The following is an 18175-nucleotide window of genomic DNA, read 5'->3' as shown; positions in this document are numbered from 1 at the left end:
TGGCACCTCCCAAATGCGAAAGGCGTCCATCCCCCAGAGAGTTGACTTGCTTGCTCCATCTCACTTAGCCGTTTTGTTCCCTCCCTGGAAATACCAGGTGATAGGGATGGGGTAGAGGTGTGCAGGTACAATCAGGAGAAAGAAGGCTTTCGTGGGCTCCAGTGGCCCTGGTTTTTCCTCCCTGGGGAAAGAGTGAAAATGAGGGATGCAGGGAGGCATGGGTGGAATGGCGTGGGGCCTCTCTGGCTGCAGGGGGCCTTTGCTTTCTGCCTCTGCTCAGAATCCACTGCCTTGCTGAGGGGATTTTAGAACAGACATGTGGAAACCAAGCGGAACGCTGGCGTCAGCACAGCGGGGCACATTGCCCAGATTTGACCATCAGCTCCCTTTCCACGTAAGCCTGCGGGCTTCGTTGTGAGTGGTGGTTAAGAACCTGGACTTGAGCGCCAGGTAGACCTCCTTAGCTCCTGGCAGCTTCCCTTTCTTTCTGGCCAATGGGGAGAGTGGACACAGCCTACAGTTGACTGTAGAGGGAGGGAGGTGTGAGTGAAACTGGCACATCGGAGCCATGATTCCCTCCACTGCCCAGGTCGCTGAGGCCTTGCCTTTCAGCTGCCCAGGCCATGAGCACGTGAGGGCTGTGCACTGATGGCAGCCCCGCCCCTGCGGCCAGCCAAGGGAGCATCTGGACATTGATGGGGCATTTGCATCACACAGGCTGCCTCTGTGGAGGAGCGGGGCCCCTCTCTTGGTAGACAGACAGGGCCAGCGTGTAGAGGCTGTTCATTTTTAATAATCCCTGTATTTCTCCCCAGTATTCTAGATCAGAAGTTGTGCTCACCTTCTTCGAAAGATCTCCTCTGGATCAGGTGTTAAAAAATGATAATGTACATAAAATTCAACCCAGCTTTCAAAGTCCAGTCAAAATATCAGGTAAGAGCTACAAAGGAGGCGTTGGTGGGAGGGACTGCTGTTGAGGCTGAGGCGTCACAGAAACCCTCACAGTTGGCTGTCTATGAGGCTGGGCCACACTTTTCCAGAAAGACAATCCAAGAGAAATGTGAATGTACAGGGAGAGGCTGTTGCCTGATTCCTCCAAGCAGTGTGTTTCCTCCTGTGGTTTTCACTCCTGCTGCGTCCTCAGGGGTTTGTTTGGCATGTAAATTGGAACTCACATAAGAAATGGTATAATGATGAACAAACACGTGATGATAGAGTTTGAAGCAAACTATTGGAATCCACCGGTCCGCCTACGGAAGTGAGACAGCCCATGTCATGTGGCATTGAATTTTGTTCTTGCTTTTAGGGGCAGCCATAACCAAAGGGACGCACCGGCTTTAGGTCTCCTTAGCGTGGATGTGGGAATGTGGCTTCTGGCGCAGGAAGGAAGGAAGGGGAAGCTGGGGCCTCTTGGCCAGTCCAAGTTTGGTGACTTACTAAGATCTGGGTTGCAGGTGTCATGAGAACACTAGACTTGTTTTTTGCAGCACTATTTTGACAAAGGCTGATGAGGAGGATTTTGTAGGGAAAAGAGCTCTGTCCTGGGAGTCTCTAGGACTGGATTTTCCCAAGCAAGTGGCAATCACCTTGTGACATAAGAAGTGACAGTTGTGTGCGATCTTGCCATGGTCTGCCTGGTGGACAGGGAGGGAAGGGGAGACTCATGAGAGGAGACATGGCTCAGCCAGAGGAGAGCACCTCCATGATGTTGCATCTGTGGGAAGGAGAGCAGGGGGCCTGTGTCCGTCATTCTGTTTCCGAATGGAGGAGGAAGCAGGGGAGAAGGAGGGATGGAGGACTCAGAAGGATGTCAAGGGAGAAGAGCAGATGAGAGGGGGTCTGCGCCCAGAGCTGACTCGGAATGGGGAGACCAGAGGACAATGGGGATGGGTGACTGATGCTGTTGGCTGTGAACGTGGCCTTGCTGATTACGGGCCACAGCACAGGTGGGATTCTGAATTGTGTGCTTGGGAGAACTGGGTGGGGTGGGCAGGTTCTGGAACCTGGAGTGGAAGATGGTTTTGTAGATATTAATAGGATTGTGTGTGCACAGGGTGGTGGCATGCCTGACCCTGTCTGTGGCTGTTGCTTTGTTTTGTTTTTTACTTTTTTGTTTGTTTTTACTGACACATAATTATTGTACATATTTATGGGGTAAAGTGTGATGTTTTGATACATGTGTATATTGTGTAAAAATCAGATCAGAGTATTTAGCATTTCCATTATCTCAAACATTCATCTTTTCTTTGTGGTGAGAACATTCAAAATCCTCTCTTCCAGCTATTTTGAAATACACAAGGTGGTACTGTTAACCCTGGTCACCCTACTGTGCAGCAGACAGCAGAGCTTATTCCTCTCACTGTCACTTTGGGCTCACTGACCAGCCTCTTCCAGTCCACCGCTGGCCCCTCCCCAGCCTCTGGTAACCACTGTTCTACTTGCTGCTTCTATGATCTCCCCTTCTCTAGATTCCACATATGGGTGAGATCTTGTGACATTTGTCTTTCTGTGCCTAGCTTATTTCACTTAACATAATGCCTGCAGGCTCATTCATGTTGCCACAAATGACAGCATTTCATTCTTTTTAATGGCTGAATAGTATTCCATTGTGCATGTGTACCACATTTCCTTTACTCATTCATTGGTTGGTAGACACTTTGGTGGTTTTCATTGTGTGTTCTTGGCACCTTTGTCAAAAATCAGTTGGCTGTATATCGATTTATTTCTGTGTTCTTTACTCTGTTCCATTGGTCTATGTGTCTTTTTATGCTAGTACCATGCTGTTTTGGTTACTGTAGCTCTGTCGTATATTTTGAAGTTGTATAGTGTGATGCCTCTGGCTTTGCTCAAGATTGCTTTGGCTGTTTGGCATCTTTTGTGGTTCTGTATACATTTTAGGATTGTTTTGCTTATTTTTGTTGTTGTTGTTTTGTTTGTTGGTTTTGTTTTGTTTTGAGACAGGGTCTCCCTCTGTTGCCCAGGCTGGAGTGCAGTGGCGCAGTTACAGCTCAAGTGATCCTCCTGCCTCAGCCTGCCAAGTAGCTGGGATTACAGGCATACCCCATCATGCCAGGCTAATTTTTGTATTTTTTGTAGAGATGAGGTTTTGCCATGTTTCCCAAGCTGGTCTCAAGCTCCTGATCTCAAGCAATCCATCTGCCTTGGCCTCCCAAAGTGCTGGGATTATAGGTATTAGCCACCACGCCCGGCCTAGGATTGATTTTTTTTCTATTCCTGTGAAGACTGTCATTTGTATTTTGATGCGGATTGTGATGAATTTGTAGATCACTTTGGGTGGTATGCTGCTTTTGATATCTCCCTAAGATAGCTTCCTATGTGCCCTTAGACAACAGCAGTGAGTACAGGAGCCCCTTTTTAGCTGGCACTGGGTCTCCAGAACCTTTATAGGAGAGTGAGGATGGCTGGGTCCTTTATCCTGGCTGAGTGTCTATGGATCCTCATCTCAGAGGGCTCACAGAGGGCTCTGGAGTCCTAATTGTCTATTGCTCTGAATTTTGCATTTTGTAGTGCGGAGCATGGGGAAGCCTGGTTCTTTAGTCTGAGTGGGGAGAGTCCTAGCACCAGTGTCTCTGTTTTGGTTTGTTTTGCTCTATTTGGGCAACCCAGAGATCAAGGAGCAGCAGAGTCCTCTTAGTGCCTTGCCTTGTGGGAGGTGCTGGCCCCCGAGTGAGAGGGACAGATTAGAGCTGCCTGGAGCCACCTCTGATGGAGAAGCTCCTGAGGCACAGTGCCCGGCACATGCTTCAGCCTGCCCTGGCCTCCCGTTTCTATCAGCGATGTGGATGAACACATGGCCCACGTGGACCCTAAGGGGCGAGCATAGTGAGACAAAATCTAACAGGGAGAAACGTAGAGTCTCATGTTGTCGTTGAAAGTATGTTTTCTTTGCCTTTTTGCAAGGGCTTGAGGACAGGTTTCAGCCACGGCTGTCTGTGGCCTTCCGTGTGTGATGGAGGTGCAGTGTCCACGTCTAGGAAGGCAGGGGTCCTGGCCTCCTTATGCAAGTCAAGACTGTCCCCGGGATGCAGCAAGATGAATTATTGCATCCAGAGAAGAGTGTCTGGCGGGCAGGGGTCAGAAGAATGGGAGGAAATGTGGAAGGGCAGCTAGGAGGAAGGGGATGCCACCTTCAGATGTTGGTGGGCTGCCATGGGAAGGGGTCAGGTAGGGGCTGGCACTGGGCCTGTGGGTAGAAGTAACTGTGGGTGACTTTGGCTCAGCACAGAACACGTTCTAACATTTGGGGCTGCCTAACCATGGAGTCTGCACCAGCCTGTGGCTAACAGTCTCAGTGCAAAGTCTGGGGGCCCAGAGGTGTTGCTGCAGGAGGCGGCAGGCGGTACGGCCTCTTGCAGCCTTGCAGAGCCGAGGGTCTCAAGTGCTCTGGGTGTTTCCTCCTCTTCCTCTGCCCTGCCAGTCACTGAGTCTGGTGTTCTTTCTCTGAACCCCCCAGACCTTCCGATCTCTGTTCCCAGTCTAGCCGGCCCCTCACTGTGTCTAAGGGAGCTTCTTAATCTAGAGCAGTTGTGCCTGCCTGTGGCGAGGTGGTACACCCACCCACACCATAGCAGATACCTCCCTTCAGGAATGCTTTTTAATGAAATTACTATTGACAATAAATAGCCGCAACATCCCTTTGAGAAAATGGCTCACACATAGGCACATCGTGTTCTCAGTCTTGGTCCCATATTTGGCATGTTTCTGGATCTGTGGCTCCCCAGGCTGAGGCGCGGGGTCCAGAGAGTCCTGGTATCACCTGAGACTGTCCACATGGCTTTCTCTCATGCCTCCCCCTTTCTCCAGGATATGAACCCGAGGACTGAGCCAGTCATCCCAAAGCTCTGACCTCTGAGGCTCATTAACTGTCTTAAAAGCTCACTCTCACAATCAAGCCCAAGTTCTTGGTCATTCTGGGCATTCAGAGCCTAGCCCACACAAGCCATTTGATGTTGTCACCTCCACTCCAGAGCCTCGGCCTCCTGCAGGGGACTGGCCAGCCGTTGCATGGACTGTGGCCCTGCAGGGTCCTTCTTGCAAACCTGCCTGTCCACTGCTGTCCTGGTTGATTCCATTCATTCCCGGCCGAGAGCCCACACCCACCCTCCTCCTCCATTTCTTATGCCACTGACATACGTGTAGGGAGGCGGTGCCATGGGGAACAGGCACTGTCTGTCTCTGCTCTCATGATGTAGGCTGGGGATGGGGACCTGCAGGCGCCGAGTGCCTTGGCTTCTCTAGGACAGTTTAGTTGTCAGGAGCTCCACTAGATGGCGCTCGGCGCTAGCAGGCGCGGCGACTGTTTCCACATCCTGGGGCCACGGTGAGGACAGTCAGGATGGACTGCGTCCCTTGGCAATGCTTCCAACCAGTGCAGCCTCAATCATTCTTTGTCCCAATGCTTATCAAATGTAAGAAAGCAGGACTCTAGAGCGTTCTGCCCCGTGGCTGCAGCTGTGTAACGTAAAAGGAAATGCAAACCTCAGCTTCGATCTGGCAACTTGGACTCATCAATCTCAGCCACAAAATCTGACCATTCAGGTTTAAGAGGCCTGGAAATGAATCACAATTTTATTTTTCATTAATCTGGCTTCTGGCCAATCTCAACCTTAGTTTTACTATGTAGGGGTAGCCCAGTTAGCCAGTTAATACAAGGGCACTGCTTTGGGTTTTGTTCCGTTGCTGGAGTACATGGGAAATACAGTGGGAGAGAGGAGGTGAAAGGGAGGAAGGCTAGAGTATGAATGCTTTCACGGCTGAGACTGCATGTCTGCTGAGAAAAGGAATAGAGTTATTGAAGTGAGGGATTGTGACGTTTGTGGGGCTATGAAAACATAGCTGCATCTAAAAAACAGAAAAATTGCCATCAGGCAAACAGACACATTGGTAATTGTTGCAAAAAAGATCCATTGATTGATAGATGCAAAGATTTGTGAGTGAAACTTGGAGGAGAAACAGGATTTGCATAGCCTCAAGGCATCCTCCTTCAATTATTAACTACAAAAGGAAAGGTGGTAACTTCACTGTGGAAACAGCTGGCAGAAGCCTCCCCACCAGGCACTCCACAGCAGCCTCACCAGCAGCAGGACCTGTCAGCATCACCCCCACCCCCATATGCCACTCCAGGTCTCATGCAGCGTCACTGTGTAGGATTCCTGCCAAAAATGCATCACCTCGATCGAATCACTCTGAAACTGCCAACAAACCCAAATCGAGGGACATTTGCTAAAATAGCTCAGTCCTCTCTTAAGAGTGTTATAGTCATGAGGGACAAGGAAAGACGGAGGAGCCGTCAGAGGTCGTAGAAGACCAAGACAGAGCAACTCATTGCAACAAGGGATCCTGGATTGGGGCCCCCACGGAAAAGAGGAACATTGGTGGAAAAACTGTTGAAATTCAAGTGGAGGAGGTCTTTCATTTAGTTAACAGAATTGTGCCAACGTCAGTTTCCATGGAAGAGCAGGGCTGTTTTCATTTGGAAAAATATGAGTGTAAAAAAATAGCTTGAAAGTCAACTATTTCATGGAATCAGTCATGTATGTGATTAAAATGGCTACATTGGTCAAGGATTCTTGCTATAAATACTAAGCTGACTTCTAAGACATTCACGTTGTATGTTTGAAGAGAGGCTCAGATGCTATAATTTTTCTTGAATTACAACATTTTCTTCCGTTCTTTTTTATTTACGTCATAACAGATGTGAGGACATTACTAACAATGATCATAATAGCTATGAGGAAGTGCGGACCTCAGCCTTGATACAGCTACTTGGACTCATCAATTTCAGCCACAAAATCTGATTATTTAGGTTTAGGGGGCCTGGAAATAGAACACTGTTTTTCATTAATCTGGCTTCTGTATAATGTCAACCTTATTTTTACTAAATAGGGGTAGCCCAATTAGGCAATTAATAAAAGGGCACTGAATGATCATGATAGATCACTCAAGACTTTATTGAGCCCTCAGCATTTGCTAGATTCTTTACATACATCATCTCAGTCAGTCTGCACAATGGCCTTTGGAATGGATACCTTTATTCCCATTGTACAGATGAAGAAACTGAGCAAGAAGTAACCTGGCTCTCCAGGCATAAGTAGCAGAGCCTTCCCCAGCTGCACAGTCTGCATGCTTTCCTACCTGCTCGTGCCTCCCGAGGAGCCAGCATTCCACACTGCAGACATGCCATGCTTGCTAGTGCTCTGGCCGAAGGCACATGGCAAGTTATCAGTGGACTTTGTTACAAGTCAGGCTCCCTGGTCCCGTAGCAGTGAATCTCAGTGCAGCCTTTTGCTTGAAGGTACAAGTTCATGGTCTACACCATGCTCTTGTGAAAACTGACCCGGGAGGTCAACTCCCATTTAAATATCTGCTGTCCGTGGTTGAAACGGGGCACAGACTACAGGCTTAGCAAGATGATCTCCTTAAACCAGTGGTCCCTACAATTAGAGGCTTGCTAGAGTTAAATGTTTTTTCTTCTTTTTTAAAAAACTGTGGACCTGTTCTAATTTCTACAACTTTTCTTAGGACTTTTTTGTTAAAGTGACCAAGTAAATAAAAATGTAAACTGTTACAGAATCTGTGCTCTATTTTCAACTAGCACAGGCATATAAAAGCTGTGTACACTTCCTTAGGTTTTAAGACAATTTGCTTTTCAATAAACCATCCCTTTCTGAACCCGCGTTGGGAATAAATGTTCCAGAGGTTGCTGCACACCTGCCAGCTGTGTAGCCTGGCTTGCCCCAAGGTTTTTCGAGGTTCTGGGGCTGAGAGCAGAGATGGGATCCAGGAGGGAACCGGAGCTTCTCGGGGATCATCTTTAGTGAAATGCAAGAGTCTAAGCGAAGTCCCTCTCTGGGCCGGGCTTGAGACAGCAAGGTCCATGCAGGAGGCACCAGACGTACCTTAGTGTCCTCCAGGGCCCAGCCAGCCTTGCAAATAATTAAACCACAAGTATGTGCATGAGGCTCCTTGTCAGAGGCAATTAAGGAATGATTGCTGACAAATCTATTTTTTGGGGGACTGGTAATGACTCCATTTTATAGAGCTCCAAATTTCACATTTAAGAAAGATTAGGCATGTAAAGTAACTCTTCAGAATTTTATTCAGAAGTGATTTGCAGCAGTGACATTTGTTTTAACTTGCAGGCCACCACCCAACCAAATTCCCTTTGCAGAATGGGTGGGAGAAAGGGGGATGGGGCTTGTCAGCTGGCTGTATGGAGGTTGCTCTGAGGTTTTATGTGCTTCCCAAGAAAGACAGATTTGGGTCAGAGTTAATAAAAACAATAAAGGCAGTGGTTCTGTGCTGCCACCCATTTTAGATAGAGGGGCGAGGGAATCTTAGTTTATCTTGTTAGGATATAGTAGTTTTCACAGTCCGCCTGTTCAGTGAGGCTTTGGTAAGCATCTTCTTTCGCCCCTTTTGCACCTGGAAGTGTGGCTGACCCCAGACTTTGGGCACTGATTCCTCTTTGCGTTGCAGAGCTCCTTCTCAGGACCTGCAGCTCTACCAGGTGGTACAGGGAGGAGGGCAGAGAAGAGCTGAGGACTGATGTCCCCAGGAAACACCAGTGACCCCTTCTCCAGAAAGGCAGGTGGAATTTTAGCAATGACCTGATGAATCTGACTGATGAATCGACATTTTGATCCTATGGGGGACGAGGAGGAAATCTGTTTTTCTTTCCTCATTTTTGTTTAATTTCCCTAATTCTCTTCGTATGGAAAGCAGTTCAAAGAACTGAGAACCAAATACCTAGAAAGATTAAACAGAAAGTGACTATTTCAGTTACCAAAGAAAGCAAATCCATACACAGGAATAAACCAGGCTAAATTGTGGTAAGGTGTAAGAAAAAATAAAGAAAAACAGTCCCCCAAGCAACTAAGGCATCAGATGGGGCAGCGAGCGATGTTCCTGTTGGGTGTGGTCTGCCAGGGGAGAGGGAGGGCTGTTTGGAGCTGTGCCCTGAATGGGAAGAAGATAATCCCTTGGATTTGAGAAGGCACCAGGAATTTGGAGTATATTTTAGGCATGACTTTTATGGGGTGCATAGAGGTTCTGATTCGAAAGAACAGACGAAGGTGGTCCTGGTCTTAGAACTGTGGTTAGGAGATGAGCAGGCTCACGGACAGCTGGAGGACTTTAGCGCCAAGAACTGGCCATGGCTACCAGATCTCATCTGCCAAGCGAGGGGACGGAAACGCGGTCCCTCAGAAAATACAAACGAACGCTGCAGCTTTTTATACCTAGATGGACCAGATGGCGTGATGCGATCCAGGAATTCATGGGGTTTCAGAGTGAGAAGGATCCTCAGAGATAATACAACTTTGAAATTTTCCATTGGAGGAAACTGAGTCCCAAGGCCATGGAGCTCATTGTCCTGGCTCCTCATCCTCCATTCCAGCCCCTCCAGCCAAGGACGAGCGCAGACTTCCACCTTCTCTAGCTCACGCCGTGCGGCCAGTGTGGATGTAGGAAGTCGTTTTTCTTTGCTGGCTTTTCTAAATTACCCAAGTCTGTGCTTATTTGGAAAAAAAAATCATTTACATACAGAATTTTATAAAGCACAACAGTGAAAGTCACCCTTTGGTTTAAAACGCACACTGAGAAGTAACTCAGGCATGGGCAACCAATATTGTATATTCTCACTTAGAAGTGGGAGCTAAGCTATGAGGATGCAAAGGCATAAGAATGATATCACGGACTTTGGGGACGTGGGGTGAGGGATAAAAGACTACTTATTGGGTATAGTGTACCCTGCTTGGGTGATGGATCCACCAGAATCTCAGAAATCACCGCTAAGGAACTTATTCATGTAACCAAGACCCACCTGTACCCCCAAAACTATTGAAATAAAAATAAAATGCACACTGATTTCATTCAGTCAGAACAACAACCCAGGGCAGTCAATATTGTTACTCCTGTCTTAGCCACAGTGAGAGCTCAGCCAGGAGAGGTACCCTGGGCAGAGCCACGCGTCACTGCCACAGATCTGCTCTCACACGCAGACTCACAGATTTGAGCCCAGTACTCCTTCTTTGTACTCCAGCTTGAAGCCCGCAGCGAAGGGCGTATGGAGAGCGTACTCAGGCAGCCAGAGCATCTTTGTCTGGGGAGAGACACACAGCAGGCCTGGCTCCTGCAGGGGTTGACCTCTTCCCTGACTTTTTGCAGCAGAGCTCTGATTGGGTCTCGGGTGCACAGCATTCTCTTACAGTGTGGAAGAAAGGCATGGGCAACAGGTGGAGGAGAAAGCAGGGAGATGGGAGTAAGCTCCACACTCCAAAACCTCAAGCACCGACCCCTCCTGAGGACTCACCTTGTTGCTTTGATTTTCAGAAATCATGAGGTCCAATGGATTTTGTTTAGCAAATACCGAAACAATAGTTATTGACCACAGTATACCAAACGGAAGAGACCAGCACCTGGGCGTGGACCCAACAGAGCATTTGTAAGTATGCTGATTTGAATATCGTTTCATAGACTGTCCTGAGCCATTTGCCTTGTGGGGTGGGGGCTCACTGTTCTTATGGAAGGAAGTGGGTGCCCAGAGCCACCCAGCAGTTCCTACCTACATTTGGGCACTGATTTTAGAAGTTTGCCTTTCCCAGAGTCTGGTGAGATCTTGATTAGTAAATCTGTGGAGGATGGAGTTGCTGGCTCTGAGGGGCATTTAGGAGATGTTGCAGGGCTAGGGGCCTGGTTTGTGTGGGGCCCTGAAGGGTGTGATGCTGTCTCCAGGGCCAGGAGGGCCACATGCCTCACACTCCATGGTCCTGATTCCCTGAGATGGGGACATGTTTGCCTCATGGCTGCCTGCCCTGTGCTGAAGATGTAGGATGTGTCTGATTACTGAGGCTGGACAGCCAAAGCCACCACTGTCTTCTCCGCTCTTTCTGTCTCTGATTTGACTGTAACACATGCTCTAGAGAGCCCGACACTGGGGTCGGCAGCACCTTCAGCCTTGGCTCTCCTCCAGGCATCTTCTTGGTGAATTATGGGGGCACCAGGGTCCCCAGACAGCTTGGGGTGGACAGCCAAATCCAGACTGCTTCTTGGCTGTATGAGCTCAGAAAGTTATTTAACCTTTCCTGACTTCTCTTACCTTCACGGGACCGTTCTGCTGTCCCACCATGGGCTGTGTTGAAAACCACAGATGATGAGTGTAAAACATCCCGCTTGAGAGTCCCACAGAGGCAGCTCTGGCTGCAGAGTCTCCCTATGGGCCCAGGAATGACATAGCCTGGGGATGGCCCAGGTCTTGCCCCACCCATTTGTTAGCCCTCCATAGCAGCAGATTGAAACTAGAGCTGGCCACATGTGCCGAGACCCACATCCGGGCCTGTGGGCTGCTGGGCTGTGACCCTAGCATGAACCTGGGCTCCAGCCGGTGGCCTGGGCCTCCTCTGCTGAATCCCTGCTCCATGACTGAGCATGGGGCGGGGGGGTCCCTGTCAGGCTTGTGAGACTGGCTCCTGCTAACAGACCCCACCTTTACCAGTGTGTCTCTCGGGTAGATGGTGCGAGAATCCTTCCCAATAGAGGGGTCATGAGCTGCTGGTGGCAGAGGCTGTGCCGGTGGGGCCAAGGCTGCAGCTTTCCTGACCTGCCTTGCCCCTTTGTGTCCCTTGCCCTGACCCCACTGTACATAGCTCATTCACTCATTACCTGTGGGTCCCCCATGCCAACAGGCTGGCACCGTTGGAGTACAAGGCTGGAGTATAATCATGGATGAAAGAAAGAGGCCCTTTAGCTTGGCAGGGGTAGTTACTGGCCAGGCACTGTCTTGGGGAGAAGACAGATGGAGACCCTTCCTCATCACCAGTTGTGCAGGTTCTGAGTCTGCAGTGTTTCCAAGGGGACCCCTTTGTATATCCAAGAGGCCCTTGGCACCCTGGAATGAGGACAGATTTAGGAGGCAGGTTCAACTGTGAGCAGGCTGGAGCTGAGGAGAAACACACGGAGAGAAGAAAGCCGGGCCAGAGGTGTGGCTCTTGCAGCTGCCCGGGACTGTGTGTGGACAGGAGTGACAGGTCTTGAATAGGCGGCCACCTGCTCCGGGTCGCCTGGCTCACAGGGAGAGAGGGCCGAGAAAATCTCCATGACCCCAGAAAAGCCTACAAAGAAACGCCTGCCACCGTGGGGCTCGGGAGCATTTGGAGGGAGTTCCGACTCGGGCTTGCCGGGCCTCTCTCTGGCTGCTCAATCTCGGGCAGCGCAGTGGAGTCGATGATCCAGCTCCAGTGTCTCACAGGGACGATCTGTTTCTACACGGCACCGGCTGTCGGGTGGGGGGTTGACAGCGACCAAGAGCACAGAGAGACGCCGTTTGTGGAACTGGAGGCTTCACCTCCCTGCGTGGCTGTCCTCCCTGGCACCCGAGGCTGACCGTCTGGCCCGAGTCTGTGAGCCCAGTGCCGCCGGGCCCACGGCAGGGCCCCCACAGCAGAGTCTCAGCAGGCTGCCCCGAGTCTGGCCCCAGGGGCAAGTGGGCACCAGTGCCGGGGCCAGAGACCCACCTGCACTCAGGGAATGGATGTATCTGATAGAGATGGGGCCAGTGGGGACTTCTGGGGCTCTGCAGGTGACAGTCTCAGCTGGCGAAGGGATTGCCCGGCTTCTGGGAGGTCATCCAGGGCCGAGGCACTGGGCGGTTCTGTGGGGACCTCAGGGAGCCTCAGCCCCGTGACTCATTTTCCCTGAGCATCCCAGTCCCCCTCCTTCCTCACGTCCTCAGGGTCGTCCTGTGATCTGGGCGGGGAGGACGGGCAGGTGGTGGGACACTGTTTGAGGTGGCGCTGTGGCTCCGCCCCTTGCCTGGCTTGAACCTTTTGGCACGCCCAAGGTTCCCCCTTGGGTTTCCATCCAGCCCTGGTCTGGGGAAAAGACTTCATTCCCTGGATGAAGTTGGAGAGCTGCTCTGTCTCCGTGAGCCCCCATAGCTTTCCCACCCACAGCTAGGGCTCTTTGTGCCGCGGCCTCTGTCCCAGCCTCATGTTGCCAGGACTGTGAGCATAGGGAAGCCGAGGCGGGGGCTGACACCGCACTCCAGGCCTGGCCGTGGAGTCAGAGGGGAGGCCTTCCTCTGCAGCCTCAGCCTTTCTTATCCAAATGCCTTAAAGCTGTCTTCACAGCCCCGTCCCTTGAGGTCAGCGGGATTCGCACAACGTACTAGGTTTGTGGGGGACATGTGCTCGCCCTGCCTTGTGTGTCCGGCCAGGGGCCCGGACTGTGCAGTAATCTTGGTCATGGCAAAGCTTTCCAGATATGGCTGAGTTCCCACAGTTGTCCACTGGCCAGGGCCACTTTCAGACACTGGGGGCGGCATAAGAGGCAGCCCCGAGGTGGCTCCCAGGAGGGCGGGGCAGCTGCTTGCCCCTGTCCACACTCCCACGTGGCCTGCCGGGTTTGGGCTGATTCACAGGTTGAGGAAAATCCCACAAGTCTTACAGCTCTGTCCCCCTTCCTGGGGAGAATGTCCTTCTTGTGCTTTTCTTTTTGTTATGCATTTTTTAAAGACTTGGAGTCTCTTTTCTTAACGTAGGAAGTCTGCCTGGGCTGCAGAGGGAGTAGAAACAGTTCCAGTGTGTGGGGAGTCAGTATTGCGGGCTTTTACGTCCCCTTATGTTTGGGGTTTGTATTCTTCCCTAGTTCTCCACACCCCGTGTAAGTCCCCCACATTAGGATGCTTCTCATCTGCCAGAGCCCGAATGAAACACGTACCCACATGCAGGCTTCCCTGCTAGAAGGTGTCTCCCGCCGTGACCTCCACGGGCCTCGCCGGCTTTTCTCCAGACTCCTGTTCCCTCTGCAGCCTCCCGTGTGTCTGTGTGTCATCTCTGCTGTGGTCAGGCTGTGAGCTCGTGACCACTCCTCTCTCAGCTGTCCCCAGGGCCCAGCACAAGGCAGGCGCCTCTTCCCTGAGGGCAGACCCTGCCTGCCTGGTTCACTGCTGATCCCACAGCGTGACGCGGTGCTGGGCACAGAACAAGAGGTGAACATCAGCACTCCATGAATGAAGGAATGGATGAAGGCCTCGCTAAGGGTTGTCTAAGCAAATACAGACAGCAGTCTCCAAGGCAGTGGAAACCAGAAGCTCTGGCAGTCTCAGAGTAGGAGCCAGCTCACCAGTTAATTCGTAGCCGTGGTTCTTTGCACACTTACTAGTGGGCATTGAAAGCCACGCTCACGGGCCCAGCGGGTGTTTGGTGTTGATCCCAACAATGAGCCATCCCTCACCTCTGTTTCCTCTAATTTCAGATTTGAGAATGGCAGTGAGTTTCCCTCAGAGCTGGAGGACGGGGACGACCCAGCAGCCTACGTCACCAACCTGTCCTATTACCACCTGGTCCCCTTCGAGACAGACATTTTGGACTGAACCTCTCTATCAGGCCTCCCCCGCCTCAGCTGTTCACTGCCAGCTCTGATGCTGTCCACTGTGCTGACCCCCATGGTCACAGCTGCTGCCCCAGCCCTGGACCTCCCAGATGTCTCAGGCCCCACTGACGCCAGGAGGCCTGGGTATCCTGCAAGTGGAGCAGCAGGGGCTCCTAGTGGGCCAGGCTGACCGCAGAGTCTCCAGCAAGCTGAGGTCACGGCCGGAGGCCACAGGGCCTGTGTTCTGAGGGTCTTCACTCCCCGCTTGGTGCCTACAGGGCTGCGCACTGCCAGGGCAGGGACAGTTCCTGTGGGGCTCGCTCTCACTGTTACTGCTTCCTGGGAGGTGCATCCCTCTTGGTCAAGTGGCCTAGCGCTCCCCCCAGCCACCCTGACTCCCCACCATTCCCTCCCACGGCAAACGCACAAAACGTCTTGAGGGAGATTTTGACAAGTCGCCCATTCCAGATGCCACAGGCAGGGGATGTTTAGCAATCCAGGATTTCTCTGAGAACTGGGATGGGTGGCTTTTTTTTTTTTTTTCTTTTTATCTTTTATCTGGAAACTGGGTTTGGGTCAACCCCAGGAGTGTTTGCAGAAGGCCCAGCACAGTGGGGGGGTATCAGCTGCAGGGCGGGGAAGGCATTGCCGACCAGATGCCCGTGTGAGCTTGCACTGGCTGTTGGTGGTTCTTCCCAGAGGAAAGGAATTTCTTCCCAGCCTGCCAGGTCTTGGCCTTCAGTGCAGGTCCCGGTGCTGCGGCCACACCGCCCTGGGGTGCTCTTTGACGGAGCTGCCATAATGAACTTGACGGGAATCACGAGGGAAGCTGGGGCTCCCCTGCCCACAGGAGAGGATCCCCGTTCTTCAAGCTTCTCTGCTCAGTGTCTACTAACGACCGACATTTGCTAATGTAAATAATAGTAAATTATTGAGAATTCTAATTCTTTTACACAGTCTGTTTTTAATCTATTTTAATTAAATAAAATCTGTGACTCTACTTTGATCTGTCCAGGATGTTTGTGTGTAAAGGCGTGGTTCTTTCTGTCCCCTGCCTTGGGACAGGGTGGAAACTAAAACTGACTCCTGGGGCCTGGTCCCTCCCCCTCTTCCTGTCACATTCCATGAGTGAGAAAGTGTGTTATGTTCTTACCCTAGGGAAGTGGTCTGCCCAGATTGGAAAATGGACACAGCTTGTTTTATTTTGGAGGGAGAAGGGGGCTGACTTAGGCTTTTTTCTTTTCCTCCATTTTTCTTTTTGGCAGCCAGAGGAATTCTCTTTGATGACCCAGCTGCAAAGCACATGGACTTTCCTTTGGTTTTGCATTTCCCTCTGCCTTCCAGCTGTGTTGTTTAAAGCATCTTGATTTCAAATAGGCTAGTAGGTGGCTCACTCCGGGGTTGACCAGTTGCCTTTCTTTTCTGGACGCATCAAATTCGGTTCTGTGCAAGGATGAGGCTTCCTGCTTAGTAGCTAAGATTAGAATTGATCAGCATGTTCAATTAATGCCCATCTGACCTTTAAGGATTGATTCACGGATTCGTCTCATCCGTTTCACAGAGGTGCTTCTCCCCAGCCATTCGGTCACTGTGATGCAGCTTCCTTGGCCACCTCCTTGCTCAGGCTGTGTTCCTCTGTCAAGACTCAAATTTGGCTCCCCAACCTCATCCCCTGCTCAGCCTTCACTGAAAAAGTTTTACTCTTACTAGTCCGTGCGCAATGAGGTCTTGCCAGTAGGGGTGCCATGTTTGGACATCTGTTGTCCTATTAAGCACATCAGAGCATTCTCTGGCTTCCTTTTTTTTTTTTCTGGAAAAACATAAGTCTTGTAAGTCCATTTTTTATATTCCCACACTTGAAAGAGCCATAAGTACAAATAAATGTTTCTTTAGGTGCAAAGATACATGCTTACTGGCACTCAGCATCACTGTTGGAAGCAGTATGGAGTGGTGGCGGCTATGGCAAACGGGCGCTCAGACGCTGCATCAACGGAGCAGCTACCACTGCTCAGTTTAGCTGGTTGTTTTGCCTGCAATATGGGCCCAGTATGGCCAGATCTCCTAGTTTTTCAATAAAAGCTAGAAATCTGACTCTTCTTTGTGAAATATCCCAATTTTGAGGTGTTGGCAAAAAATAAATAAAAATAAACAAAAATATATTAGAAACTTGACCAAGTGAAAGAATTGTGAGTTGTCTGCCTCTAAACTGTCATTTCAGAAAATCGATACCGGAGCCGTTGAGGCTCGTGTGTGAATTTTCACCCTTGCCTGCACATTGCTTCAGGGACCGGCTTCTCTCCTAATTCACTCTCAGGCTCTTTGTGCTGCTCTGGCAACTAAGAGACCCTTGGCTGCAGTGGCTTGGACACTGCCCTTAGTCACTGACAATTGTGTGAAGGCTGCTGTCATAAACTCCACTTAGCTACCTTAGGCTCCTGTGAAGTGGTGGGCATTTCAAACAAATTCCTGTTGTCAAATCATTTAAGTCACCTAAGTTTCCTATTTGAAAAGCGCTTTCGGCATACACTATTTATGGGCTGAGGAATCCCTTCTTTGTCTGTTTTGTAATAAATGCTCATTTTCATGTATGAGGCCTGCCTAAAGTGAAAAATGCACAGTGTAAACATTGCCTAGCCCTGCTTGTAATGATTCCTGCAGAATTGACACTCTCCAGCACTTCCCTTGTCGTGGGGAGGCACACGAGCATAAGCTACCTGGTAACGGAGCCGACTGCGGGCTCATTCATAAGCATACAGTTCTCATGGCTGTGACATTTATTAATAGAAGTATACCTGGGGGTGTTGGCAGCCAAACTGCCCTGAGCAATGTGTCCTAACCTTCGCTAGTTTCTCCTGTTGGGGACAGAACACGTTCTTGGCTTTCATTTTAGAAGTATTCTGTCAAATTACAAGCCTTTTTATTGCAAATAAAATTTCTGTCCCGCGTCCTCTGTGTCTTCTGCAGACCAATATTCTCCTCTAGGCCCAAGGACTTAAAATGCAGACTGTATTATTTTTCAGCATGGCAAGGCCAACAGATGAGGAGGTGGCTGCCATTGAAGAGATAGTTTGCTATACAGGCAGATCCCATGTCCAGGGGGCACATATGCCCTGGGAAGCCATGTGAGAAGCACCAGGGGAGGTCAGGAGGCAGAAGGAGAAGGGGAAGGTATAGCAAGAGTCTGTATTGTGGTTTCTATGGGGAGGAGATAGGGAGGCAGACTAAGCAGTCTCCAAGATTGATCAGTTTGATAATTTCAGCAGGCTCCACGGAATAGGGGCTGTCCCTAATTGTCTTGTACCTGGTCCTGGGGTGATTAGGGCAGACGGATGGTGGCCCAGAGTATGGAAGCCAGTAAGGGTGGTTGGATGTGGGCTCTGGATGGATTGTTTGCATGTGCCAAGCAAACTAACAGATGAGTCCTTTATCATCTCTAGGAACTGGCTAATTCCTGGAGGGACAGTCCAAGGTCAGCATGACCCCATAATGTCAAAGCATCAAATACAGAAGCCAGAAACCATGGTGATGACACACACCAATCCCTGTGGACCCCTGGTTGATGGAGAGATTTGATTTTATCTTTTGCGGGAACACAGAGAAAACCAAACGTGGCCTGTATGCTTCATGCAAAAAACCTTCCAACACGAATGAGGCTCTGTGTAGATATCAGTGTTGCTTTTTAAAATTTGAATGGGTGATATATTCCTGTGGTCCAAAAATTAAAAAGCTTTGAAAGGTTTTGTAGAAAGTATCACTCTGCTTCCTGTCCTTATTCTACCCCCCA

The 18175-nt window shown here is 50.3% G+C and overlaps 1 protein-coding gene across 1 annotated transcript in view; it reads left to right on the top strand.

The window, feature by feature from the left end:
- PXDC1 (PX domain containing 1) overlaps positions 1-15391 on the top strand; it is a 29250-nt gene extending 13859 nt beyond the window's left edge. Inside the window, exons 3-5 of the mRNA XM_054492228.2 lie at positions 816-933; positions 10354-10465; positions 14275-15391. Of these exons, the coding sequence (XP_054348203.2) occupies positions 816-933; positions 10354-10465; positions 14275-14392 (348 nt within the window). The 3' untranslated portion in view covers positions 14393-15391. The remainder of the gene's footprint in view (positions 1-815; positions 934-10353; positions 10466-14274) is intronic.
- Positions 15392-18175: the final 2784 nt, after the last annotated feature.

Source organism: Pongo pygmaeus, chromosome 5, assembly GCF_028885625.2.
Source record: "Pongo pygmaeus isolate AG05252 chromosome 5, NHGRI_mPonPyg2-v2.0_pri, whole genome shotgun sequence".
Taxonomy (NCBI): Eukaryota; Metazoa; Chordata; class Mammalia; order Primates; family Hominidae; genus Pongo; species Pongo pygmaeus.
The sequence above is the reverse complement of the archived record's forward strand: the minus strand, read 5'-3'. Positions and strand labels throughout refer to the sequence as shown.